The sequence below is a fragment of the Tachysurus fulvidraco genome, chromosome 18, assembly GCF_022655615.1.
Source record: "Tachysurus fulvidraco isolate hzauxx_2018 chromosome 18, HZAU_PFXX_2.0, whole genome shotgun sequence".
Lineage (NCBI taxonomy): Eukaryota > Metazoa > Chordata > Actinopteri > Siluriformes > Bagridae > Tachysurus > Tachysurus fulvidraco.
In genome coordinates this window covers 10183150-10196897 of record NC_062535.1, presented here as the reverse complement: position 1 = coordinate 10196897, position 13748 = coordinate 10183150, and the positions used below count along the sequence as shown (strand labels likewise).

The following is a 13748-nucleotide window of genomic DNA, read 5'->3' as shown; positions in this document are numbered from 1 at the left end:
CAACATCAACATAATTTAACTGTCAGGACATGAAATTATTAAAAAACAAACAAACAAACAAACAAAAAAAACACATTTATTTTATTCTTCAGGAAAATGTTCCAATATTATATATCTGTGAGAGGCAAAAGTATGTGAACCTTTAGGCTTAGAACTTAATTAAAATGATTATTTTATTTAAACGTATATAAATAAATTAATTAATCATTAATATATTAATATATAATAAATGTGATTTTTTTTTTTTAATATTTGCCTTCACATTCATACGGAATATATATCCAAAATATTTCTCCATACTACGAGCAAATAAAGCAAGATTTGGCTTTATCCAATCTTCTTTATATATTTATTCACACAGGCAGTATAAGCCCAGTATTAAATGTCTTATCTTTTCTAAGAAACCTGCCACCATGCTGCGAACGCTCCCAACACTGTTCCTCAGACTGAATCAATCACGAGCTGATCAACACCATCTTAGGCCCATTTACACATTACAGCTAATTTGCACATTGATAGAGTGAAGATGTTTTCTGCTGATATAAGCAAATTCATTCTTGAATGGGCTTTTTATGACAGTGTGAGTGCAATCGATTGCTCTGATTACATTTGGAAAAAAAAAAAGTTGTTCCTGTAAATTGCAGTGGTAATGAAACCTTCTTTTCAAGCTTTCTTCCACTGTGCACTGTGCACTGTGGGAACAAATGCTTTGAACATTTCTAACATGGAGTGACCCATACAGTACTTCAGTAACCAGGATGAATTCTTGTCATGTTATAGCAAAAGTACCAAAAAAGGTAGGCTGTGTCCCAATGCACTATGCACTTTATAGTATATATAGTATGACTATAGTAGTAGTTCTTTACTTACTGGAAGTATAAGTCATTTCCAAGTTTATGGCAATTGACATCAAGCGCATGTACGTAATGTGACATCACTAGCTTTAGCAGAATATGGTTGTTTTTTTAAACGTTAAAAACCATACAACCATACAACATGGGCTAATGTAGAAGACATTTGTAAGATGTTTTGTCATCGGTCGTCTTGAAAAGGTTTTAGTCATTCAACATCAGTGTCCAAATGAAGTGTCCAAAATGAAGTGTCCAAAATTTTCAATATGAACAATTCTCACACTATTTAGACTACAAAATGGTGTAGAATATTGCATATGAATGTGATTTGGGATGCACCTATAGACATAAAACATAATAGTGCAAACATCTGCTTATGGATCTACTTTTTTGCTTCCTCCGAAGGGACAGTCTAACGATCCCTTCATAGTTACATTTATTATGTATACATTTAACCTTTAGTCACACCAGTTTTCTGTACAATCTGATAAGATACAGTACAATTGAAAACCTAAAACATTTAATTGAATCAGCTGAATGTACACGAAACTAAACATTGTGTGTAGGTTCAGTTACACTTCTACTAATGGTTAGTGTTTACTTTTATCCCTAGCAGCATGTGACAAATTATGATGTCACCTCATGACCTCAGGAGAAAAAAAAAAGATTTGAAAAAACAAACAAACAAACAAACAAACAAACAAACAAACAAACAAACAGACAGACAGACAAACAAACAAACAAACAAACAAACAAACAAACAAAAAAAACAACGAATTGATGTGTTTTGGTTTAAATTAGTCCAAATCAGACTGATGTAAAGGCAGCTCTCAGTGTTTTGCTGTTTAGGTTGGCTAATGTAAAAAAAACCTAGTTGGTAAGTAACTGAATATTAACATACTGTAGCTATTTATTTGTTTTTTACCACAGCTGTCTAAACTCCTGAAATGCTTAAAATGTTGAGACAAGGGACTAAAAAAAAAAAAATTAAAAGTGTGTAATACATGAGCGGGATCAAAAGTCTAACCATAAAGGGTAAATTTAAATGATCTAACTCACTTAGACATTTTAATATCCTAATTCTCTCTAATAAAGACTTACTGACATCATACACTGCAAGTTTAGTCCGTTTTTTTTTTCTTTGTTCTTTTTTTTTTTGTAATGGATAGCAATGTTAATTTCAGGCACGGTTTTGATTTGCTTCCTTGAACCAGTGGCATTTGTAAGGAATGATGGATGAAGCTTCAGCTAACTTCTCATTGTAATCAGGGCTTTCCATCGTGATGCATGTTGTCATTTTAATCAGAGTTGCCATAAGTGATTGATGCGACAGGCTGTGGCAGTTAGACCAGCAATGGGATTGGTTCGGAAGAGGAGAAGTGGGTGGAGATGTTGGCAGAGCAGGAGGACAAGGGATGGCTATTTTGCATAACACAAAAGCGAGAGAGAGAGAGAGAGAGAGAGAGAGAGAGAGAGAGAGAGAGAGAGAGAGAGAGAGAGAGAGAGAGAGAGATTGATTAAGCAGGTCTATTATAATGAGAGCGAGTGGCATTTGTATCCATTCTTCTACCTTTTTCGATCTTGTATTTATTTATTTTTTTTTTGCTTAATTTACAAAATGCTGATGTGGATAGAAGCTGTATTGTTACAAAAGACTTAATTGGTCAAGTAAAATTGTATTTATTCTTCAGACTTTCACAATCTGCAAGCCTGATAAAGGCTACTTCATTCAACTACTAACTAAAGTACAATGGAATGAACTCTTATCTGTAACAAAATAGAGTTCTGGATAATAAATGAGTTTACAGAACACCATCAAGATCAAGATAAGCAATTAGCTGATGTCTTTAGAGTGGCCACAAAGCACAAAAAAAAAAAAAAAACCCAACACAACAACAATAGAACCCATTTGCTTGTACTTGTCAGGTATTTCTATAGTTGCAATGAGACCTGTAAGTGAAATATAATTGTATGTCATTACACAAATGTCACTGCAATAAGCTGGAAGAGATGATGTTATCTGATAGGATACTTATTGCTTACATTTACATTGTTGTTCACCAGGTTACTGGTGAAATAACCTCACTGATGGTGATAAAAATTGCATGAATATGCAACACAACAATCTCAGGTCTTCATTTTGCATTTTGTTGTGATCATGAAAATAAGGATCTCTCTCTCTCTCTCTCTCTCTCTCTCTCTCTCTCTCTCTCTCTCTCTCTCTCTCTCTCTCTCTCTCTCTCTCTCTCTCTCTCTCTCTCTCTCTCTCTCTTACTCCCTCCTATCCTTCTCTGTCCCTCCTTATTTCAGCGATTGCTTTATTGCCATGAATACAGTGCAAAGAAAATCGATAGTACGATAACAGCAATAATAAAGATAATGAGAGCAATGAAACGGTCATAATAGCCCTTTCTTTTTTGTTTCTCAGTATCATTATCATCCCTACTGTATGACACACACACACACAAAACCTCATTTAGGATGATGATGTAAGGTAGGAGTTGAGTGATTAATCTCGTTATCGCATGCAGGTATTTTACAGCCTGTCTGCAGGTCTTCAGTGTCCCTCAGGCGATGACATGCATCTCCCTGTAGGTCTCTTTTGGGGTAATGATACTTTTTCACCTACGGAGATGTGACATTTTTCCAAACAGATGGCTGCAGGGCATTTCTTGTCTTTTTTTGGTTTCAGTCTTAAGGTCTCTGATTCAACCTCCCTATATATGCATGATATCTGGTGAATGCTTCCACCTTTTGTCATGGGGAGATAGTGGACAGGCACTTACTATACACCCAGGTCAATAATTTGTTTATGTAGGACGATATGTTGTTCCCTTTCTGTTCTATAGAGGTTACATAACCAGCCTAAATGTCTTGCATGTCTTGTGGCGTTGTGAAAGTGGAATAAGCTGCATTGCTTTATTATACATTTGCAATTGGAGTTTTTTTAGATTTGGTTTTAGATATGTTATGAGCCGATCCTATGACTGTCAACTGTTAAATCTACTGCATGGGCAAGCAAATATCAAATTATGTTAGTTAGTTTGAAAAAAAACCCCAAAACAACAACAACAAAGTTGTAGCATTACAATTGCATTCTCATCTCTAGTCAAATCTAGATTATTATTGACCTTCAATATTACAAAGCCATGGGGGATCCTACACATTTTGTATGGGTATCATAATAGGTATCAAATAGGTATCATAGTCTTTTGCACATTTTTAAGATGATGTCTGTTTGCAAGAATGTTCTACAGTTTCTTCTACACAGAGAATTCTGCTCTTGTGCTAATGCTACAAACATTAAAACCTACAGTTATACAGTGAAGGTTTTAGCAGTAAACCCACTGTAATAACTTTTCTGGCAATAAGTTAAAGTAAGATTTGTATGAATGATTTTTATTAAGATAAACATAAACAGACCAGCAGGAAAATTTATATTTCAATTATAAAAGAATTAAAATCTCAAATTGAGAGATAGTAGCATACACCACAAACTATATTTAGTAGTATCATTATTGTTATATTTTGCTGCTGATCAGTATATTTATATATAATGCAAATACAATTTCCAGGCATTACTAATTTTGCTTTGCTGCTTTGCTTTGTTACTCAAATGCTGTTAATAATAAAATCAAAATATATGGATATATCGAGTCGCCACTTTGTTGTGTCCAACATTTTAAACATGTTGCTAGTTTATCCTTAGACTTTTTTGAACATGCTGTAATATATAAAGATATAAAAGAACATTACATGCTTTAGTGCATGTCGATGCGAGCATGTCTCGAGCATGGATGTAAAGTTTTATTGTGTTTCTGGTGCCGTTGAAACGTGATTAGTTAGATTTTCATCTACAATTAATTTGAGACTGAAATTCTACACTATACTAGTTTTTATCAGCTCAATAAAATGTATAGTTCAGCTAACTTTAGACCCTGACTTGGTGCAACCTGCTGTTGTTTTCTATCTGTTCTTCCTTTAAATTTCCAGAGCTTAGATCTCATTGGGCCATGTTCAAATGTAAAGTGTGCAGTTACATGCCAAATGTTATAGGATTTACAACAGACATGATTTCTGACATGTTTCCCTGAGCAGAAAACATGTTACTAGAAGCTCAAGGGCAGTCTTTGAGGCAATCAATACATGCTTATGTGAAACATATTCTTTGTACAACACTTTTTTTTATTATTGCTTTGATATCACATCATGTTGCTGTATATAAGCTGTATTGGTTTCCATTTCACACATTTCAGGCTTAATGGCAAGTGCTGAAGGAGTTAGACTAGACTCATACACACTGTATCTTGGACAGTGTCCTTGTGTAACATGAAAGCCACTTATATACAAAATTAAGCACCTTCTTAGTACAAGATTGAAGAACTTTTCTCATTCGGCTGTTGATATGTCTTTGTATGTCCATCCATCCATCCATTTTCTACTGCTTATCCGGGGCCGGGTTGCGGGGGCAGCAGTCTAAGCAGGGACACCTAGACTTCCCTCTCCCCAGACACTTCCTCCAGCTCTTCCGGGGGAATACCGAGGCGTTCCCAGGCCAGCGGAGAGACATAGTCCCTCCAGCGTGTCCTAGGTCTTCCCCGGCCCTCCTCCCGGTTTGGCATGCCCGGAACACCTGCACAGGGAGGCGTCCAGGAGGCATCCGAGACAGATGCCCGAGCCACCTCAGCTGACCCCTCTCAATGTGGAGGAGCAGTATCTCTACTCTGAGCTCCTCCCGAGTGACTGAGCTCCTCACCCTATCTCTAAGGGTGCGCCCAGCCACCCTGCAGAGGAAACTCATTTCGGCCGACTGTATCCGGGATCTTTTCCTTTCGGTCATGACCCAAAGCTCATGACCATAGGTGAGGGTAGGAATGTAGATCGACTGGTAAATAGAGAGCTTTGCCTTGCGGCTCAGCTCATTCTTCACCACAACAGATCGGTATATCGACCGCATCACTGCAGAAGATACACCGATCCGCCTGTCGATCTCCCGCTCCATCCTTCCCTCACTCGTGAACAGGACCCCAAGATACTTAAACTTCTCCACTTGAGACCTGAAGGGGGCAAGCCACCCTTTTCCGGCTGAGAACCATGGCCTCGGACTTGGAGGTGCTGATTCTCATCCCCGCCGCTTCACACTCGGCTGCAAACCATCCCAGTGCATGCTGAAGGTCCTGATTTGAAGACGCCAACAAGACAACATCATCTGCAAAAAGCAGAGACGGAATCCTGTGGTCCCCAAACCGGACTCCCTCCGGCCCCTGACTGCGCCTAGAAATCCTGTCCATATAAATAATGAACAAGACCGGTGACAAAGGGCAGCCCTGCCGGAGTCCAACATGCACCGGGAACAAGTCTGACTTACTGCCGGAAATGCAAACCAAACTCCTGCTCCGGTCTTATAGGGACCGGACAGCCCTTAGCAGAGGGCCCCGAACCCCAAACTCCCAGAGCACCCCCCACAGGTCACCACGAGGGACACAAATGCCTTCTCCAGATCCACAAAACACATGTGGACTGGTTGGGCAAACTCCCATGAAACCTCCAGCAACCTGGTGAGGGTATAGAGATGGTCCAGTGTTCCACGACCAGGACGAAACCCGCATTGTTCCTCCTGAATCCAAGGTTCGACTATCGGCCGAATTCTCCTCTCCAGTACCCTGGCATAGACTTTTCCGGGGAGGCCGAGGAGTGTGATCCCCCTGTAGTTGGAACACACCCTCCGGTCCCCCTTCTTAAACAGAGGGACCACCACCCCAGTCTGCCAGTCCAGAGGCACTGTCCACAACCTGTCTAAGCGATGTTGCAGAGGCGTGTCAACCAAGACAGCCCCACAACATCCAGAGACTTAAGGTACTCAGGGCGGATCTCATCCACCCCCGGTGCCTTGCCACCGAGGAGCTACTACCTCAGTGACCTCAGCTTGGGGGATCGATGAGTCCACAACCAAGCCCTCCACCTCTGCTTCCTCAATGGAAGACATGTTGGTGGGGTTGAGGAGATCCTCGAAGTACTCCTTCCACCGTCCGAGGATGTCACCAGTCGAAGTCAGCAGATTCCCACTCCCACTGTAAACAGTGTGAGCAGGGCACTGCTTCCCCCTCCTGAGGCGCCGGACGGTTTGCCAGAATTTCTTCGAGGCCAACCGATAGTCCTTCTCCATGGCCTCACCGAACTCCTCCCAGACCCGAGTTTTTGCCTCTGCAACCACCCGGGCTGAAGCTCGCTTGGCCCTCCGGTAACTATCAGCTGCCTCCCGAGTCCCCCGAGCCAACCAGGCTCGATAGGACTCCTTCTTCAGCTTGACAGCATCCCTTACTTCCGGGGTCCACCACCGGGCTCGGGGATTGCCGCCACGACAGGCACCGAAGACCTTACGGCCACAGCTCCGTGCGGCTGCATCGACAATGGAGGTGGAGAACATGGTCCACTCGGACTCAATGTCTCCAGCCTCCCTTGGGATCTGGTTGAAGCTCTGCCGGAGGTGAGAGTTGAAGATCTCTCTGACAGGAGACTCTGCCAAACGTTCCCAGCGGACCCTCACAGTACGTTTGGGTCTGCCAAGTCTGTCCAACTTCCTCTCCTGCCATCGGACCCAACTCACCACCAGGTAGTGATCAGTTGACAGCTCCGCCCCTCTCTTTACCCGAGTGTCCAAGACATACGGCCGGAGGTCAGATGAAACAACCACAAAGTCGATCATCGACTTCCGACCTAGGGTGTCCTGGTGTCTTTGTATGTACTTGGATGAATTTAGTATAATGTATTCACACTTTCTATGCCATTATGGAGAAAAATGTAAAGCTAAATGTACCCTTATCAACACAATGATTAACAATTTTTTCTTCTTCTCAGAAATGGAGATGAAGCAAAAACAGACAGACAGTTACAAGAAGAAAATGGACGAACTGATCAGAGAGAAAGACATGTTGAATAAGGTAGGTGTGTGAGTGAGTGATAGAAAAGAATGAATGTCACCCTCACTTGAGCAGACATAGGTGTGTCGATAAGATTTACCATATGAAAGTTTAATTATATGGTAATTGAATATTAAATAATACATTTATGTTATTTATTTCTGTGTGGTGGCACTGAGGGTATGGTTGCCTCCTCACAGCTTCATATGTTCTCACCATATGGGCTCCTCTGGGTTCTTAAGATTCCTCCCACCTCAACAAAAAATGTGTGTGTGTGCATAGAGCCATAACAATAGATTTTTTTTTTTTTTAAAAGAAACTGATAGTATTGCATACTCCATGCAGCTGGTTTGCTTTACCTAGTAATGCACTGTATTGATGTGTTGTAAAGGGCAACAAAAAATCATAACGTTAGTGTTCCATTACAGATCTACTACAAACCCAACCATAGTTTTCTGCATCTGACGTATGTCATGCCTTCAGATACAGAACAAGGCAGTAAACGCTTAAATACAATTAACACTTAGACTGGATCAGGAAACCAATATAATCCGAGTATGAGCTGCTGTCCGTTATTATATATTATATATTATATATTATATAAAAATGCACACGTATTTGTTTTGTATTATGTTTCTTTGGTTATATTATTCATGTCACAAACCAATCATATTGTAATATTCTTTGTCAGAAAAAAATCTTGTGAATTCTTTTATTGTGAAGGCTTTTGGTCAATAGAAATATGATTAGCTAATCATTTATTTATGCAATTTCTATTTTTTTGCTTGTTTGTTTCTTAAAAATTGAAGAATGCATTTTTCTTTACTTTTACCTCATTTCTCAGTGTCATGCATATATATTCTCAAGACTAATAACAGACAGCTTTGATCTCAGTGGTATAACTCCTATATACTCCTAATTTGTTAATGATTAAAATGGAAAATGAACTTATAACATAAAAATATGTAACATGCATGAAAAAAAGTAATTAATTATTAAGGTTTAAATTAATAATAGATTAATAATAAACTAATTTAGTCTAGTGTGTTGTTTTTATCACATGATTTGCATTGCTTGTTGTTTGCTGTTGAAGTTAGCAGGAAAAGACCAGATTAATACAAACTATTAATTTTGTATGTATAAACATATGCACATACAAATATACAAAATAGGTCACTACACTAAAACACTGCACTATACTGAATACTACAACATAAAAAAGGCACGAAGAAATACTGCAACATCTAATGTTCTAGTACATCCATTATAGTATTATTATTAGTATATTAATTAAAGAAATAACCAAATCAAACAACACATCTAACACTGCTGATGTGTGTAAGCAGATATCATACTGCAGCACACTCAGAAACAATAATATCAAGTTATCACATTGTGGATTCTTTATACTCTTCCACCCCAGAGCTGCAATTTGCTCTATTAACATAGTTATGATAATGAAGTGCAATTCACTATCGAGTAGCTTCCTGTGCCGCTGATCTCCAGAATATTGCGATATTATTGTGGATATGGAGATGAGTGGCCATTCATATTTAATTGGATTGGAAATACGCAGCTGTCTCCCACAAGCAGACACATACAGTATACGCATAATGTCATGCAGACTAGACTCCTGAAATTGCCTATACATTTTAGTCAACCTCCCTTCATCTACTTTGCACTAATGCCTCAGAGATGAAAATGTATATTTTATTTCATCCAAGTAGTTGATCTTTTGAAATGACACATTTGACTAAATGAATGCTTTTTAAAGCATCTTTCATCTAGACATGTGTGTGTTCAGCTAGGCTTGTGTTTGTTTGTGTGTGTGTTTAGAAATTGATCAAGGCGGTAGATGCCACCGGGAAGCAGATAAACTTGGTGATGCTGCATGAGCAGACGAAGATGACGCTGGAACAGGAAATTCTGAATCACAGAGATGAGGCACAGAAACAGCGCAAGATAATTTTTCAGCTGGAAAAGGAGCGTGATCGCTACATCAACGAAGCTAGTGAGCTCACACAGAAGGTGACTGTCTAACACACACTCACACATTTTCATATAGACACAGGGTTTAACACAGTCACACTTTCATATACTGTAAACATCACCATAGTTTAGTCTGGTCCCAAACCCTGCCTTAATCGCTCAGTCACTGCTTAGCAACTGTTTCCTTTGACCACGATATCAGTCAAGCTTTCTTCCCATTATCAGACATTTTTAATTAAAGCTGACACCCATAATCATGTTGGCAAACGGAGGCTTTTCCCCTACCAACAGCCAAACACGGTTATCAAAACATCATCATTCAAAGATATATAGTTTTGACTAAAAATCTTTTGACTAAATGTTGTGTCATGAGCTAGATGGCTAACTGGTATGTGAAATCAGCTAGTTTGACTAAGTGCTGTGCTAAATGAGCTAGTTTTTATTATACCATGTGTTAAGTAAGCTAATTTGACATGTATAAAAAATGAACCCTGACTGTGGACTGATTGGTGACTAAGAACTGTATTAAATGAGCTACTTTGAATAATTGATATGTGTTAAATGAACTAGCTTGACTAAAACCAGCACTTGATGGATTGTTAAGTTAAGGCTAATGTACAGATTATAGCTGACCTATCAAATAGACCAAGCAACCTACATTACTGCTATTATTACAACATTTGAATAGAATGCCTTGAGATCAACATTAAGGCAAACCTTTAAAATTTAATACAAATGTTAGAAAATACAAAAATATGACTAAAATTAAAATAGTGTTGTTTTAAATAGAGATTAAAGAAAACCATTATTAGTATTTCATACAGTTCTGCCATGTGAGAATATGACTGAAGACTACATTCTCTTGCTGGACATTGTCTTATACCACAGACATAAAGGTCATGAGAGCTGTATAATGAATCCCAGACAGGCATGATAACTTACTATAACAGATTATACTGGCATTATAAAGTTCTAATAAGTGAAGGTAGGTATGCTAATGAATGGTAAGCAGCTCACACCTCAACATGACTGCCCAGGGACACATTTGTCAGTGTTACAGTTTTACAGTTAATATTACCTTTTTTTATTGGATCATCTTTACAAGCCCTGAATGGTAAAATAATTATAAACTTTATGTAATAAAAAAATAGGGGGAAAATGTTGAATAGTATGTATACAGTACACACACCACAGTATATTTGCATCAACCATGGAAAAAAGTAAATTAAAGCCATGCTGAGAAATCCAGCTACTGGTCAACTTGGTGGACCAGCAATTGGATGTAGAGAGAAATGTTTCAAGTATTACAAATTTAATCAGGTCAGAACTATTAAAACAATAAGTTTAGTGACCTTAACAACAAAACTTTACTTGCTGTGCAAACTCAAATCTTTTTTTGAGGCAGTGTGTGTGTGTGTGTGTGTGTGTGTGTGTGTGTGTGTGTGTGTGTGTGTGTGTGTGTGTGTGTGTGAGAGAGAGAGAGAGAGAGAGAGAGAGAGAGAGAGAGTCAGAGACAGAGACAGAGAGAGGATTTCTATTCTGCCTCTTCCTATAGTCTGGCAAATTTAATTATTATGGCCCGTCTAACTGGACCACCACAGATAGAGCAACTTTAAGAACTAACGACATGAAAATTAAACTATTTATCATTTATCATATGTGTTCAGATGAGTAGTCTGGATGGAGTCAATAAGATAAAGTCATGCCATACAGATAGTTATGATAAAGTAAATCAGAAAAGAGCTAGATGTGCAATTGTGGTGGTCCAAAGAGTTAATTGCACCAAATGGTAACGAAAATGCCATTACAACAAGCATTATGAGAGCATATACTGTACAATGATTTATATTATATAAAAATTCAAGATTAGAATTAGATTAGAATTATATTTAAATGTGTTTGTATTTATCTCCAATGAACAATCCTGATTTAAATGAGGTGACTGTAGTGAGAAACAACTCCCTTAGATGGAAGAGGAAGAGAACTTGAGAGGAACCAAACTCAAAGGGAACCTCATCCTCATTTGAGCGACATTTACATTTACATTTACAGCATTTGGCAGATGCCATTATCCAGAGCGACTTACATTAGTGCTGAAATCTCTAACATTGAATACATTAATGCTGGCTCACTAGGTTACATACTTAAGATACCATGAGTTTAAAACATTTGTTCAAAGTTACAATGAAAAAGTTTTTTTTTTTTTTTTTAAATGCAAAAGATAGGGAAAGAAGTGCTAGTTACAGCTAAACTACGACACTGGAGAGTGTGATTATAACCTGTTATGAACACTGGAGAGTGTTATTATGAATAATGTCCTTGCTACAGTCAGATACATTCTGACAATTGTGTATTGATTAGGAGGTTGTTTTCCTCAAAGACCACATGGAGTTGGCATCTTCTGTGTGATTAACCTCTTGACTTTTTTTTTTTTTTTTATGGTCAGCCTCACCAAACAAAATATACTCTAACAAAGGCTGTTGTACAGTACACTTCTCTGAACTTGCAAAATATTATAGTTATAGCCTGGATAAAAGCAGATAATTGAGAAGATATGTTACTTCCTGCATAGACAACATCTTAAGGGTAACACATTGAATCCCTTCTGCTCCTCAGCTCTTCTACAGGGAGTCTGCTAACCTTTTAGCTTGCTAATTTGCCATAGAACACCCAAGGGCTTATAGAAACAAGCCTGAAGTGTTGTAAAACCATTTCTTTTAGCTAATGAGAATGCCTCAGTTCCAGCTTTCTTCCTTCTGAATCAAGCTTTTAAAGATGTAGGCATTCCCCATTACCCAGAGAGAGCTCGAAAAATGGCTTTGCAGGAAGCAGTGATAGTCAATAAGTCAGAAACACTCCCATACTGTACATGTGAGTAACATGCTTGATCAGTGAGCAACCCGATGACTTGCTATGGAATTCATCTAGAAATCTATGAGGCTAAAAAGTAGTATCTTATTTTGTTGATAGGCAATAAAGTAATTACAAATAATTAGAAGTTACAGCAATAGCAATTTTTGAATAACATTTCTTCTCACTTGGTCTTGCTTCAGGAACCATATTCGCAACAGCTAAATAATGACCCAACATTTTGAGCTTTCTTCTTTATTTCAAAGAGTGATGTTACAAGGCTCCATGCCGCCATTAACTAACTAATCATTCTTGTGGAAACAGCAATTCCATAATAACTCATGCATTTTATAAACTGTTGTTTGTTTGTGTGTGCTTGTTTTTATTAGGCCATGTTTATTTTGACTGGAAGCTAAATGTTTAGGCTACAGATGCCAGTTATCAGACACAAGGTGTAAACAAGAACCACCAGCTGCATTTACAAATGATAAAGGGGAAAAAATGACTTACTTACATGACTTTCTGTATAGTGGCTAGCAAATAATGATGTGAACTAAGAATGAGTTAGCTACTTGCTTACTTAGCTGCTTACATTTTTTCTCAGTTCCAACAACGTGCCCAATGTAAGTTGTGTGAACAGGTACAAAGCATAAGATTAGCGTTTTTATGAAATCAAATATATACTGATTCTGATTTATTTGATTTATTCACTGTATCTGAGTTATTTGATAGAAATTAAAATTTTTGAAAAAAAAATATATATATATATCAAAAATTTTAATTAAAAATAGAAATAAAAATAGAAATTAAAATAAAAAAAATATATATATATATATTTTTTTTCAAAAAATTTAATTTCTATCAAATAAATCAGAATCAGTGATTTTACTGCATGCACATTTTATCCCTTAACAGAGATGTTAGTGTAGTTAGGTGGCAGATACATTAGAGGTTAGATTGGGTGAGAAGTGTTGCTTTCAAACGAACAAACTTCTACTTGGAGTGGAATGACAGTGAATAGAGATTTTTAGCATTTGGCGCTAATATGACAGTTAAATGATGATAACTCTTTTATGGGTAGAGGATCAATTGTGTTTGAATGACTGTAATATGTAATAATGGCTATTATTCAGTTGGG

At 37.9% G+C, this 13748-nt stretch overlaps 1 protein-coding gene across 2 annotated transcripts in view; it reads left to right on the top strand.

Moving 5' to 3' along the window:
* Positions 1-13748, top strand: part of cfap58 (cilia and flagella associated protein 58) — a 93835-nt gene that overhangs the window by 14793 nt on the left and 65294 nt on the right. For both annotated transcript variants that reach the window (XM_027156192.2, XM_027156193.2), the window contains exons 8-9: positions 7710-7792; positions 9608-9799. In XM_027156192.2, the coding sequence (XP_027011993.2) occupies positions 7710-7792; positions 9608-9799 (275 nt within the window). The remainder of the gene's footprint in view (positions 1-7709; positions 7793-9607; positions 9800-13748) is intronic.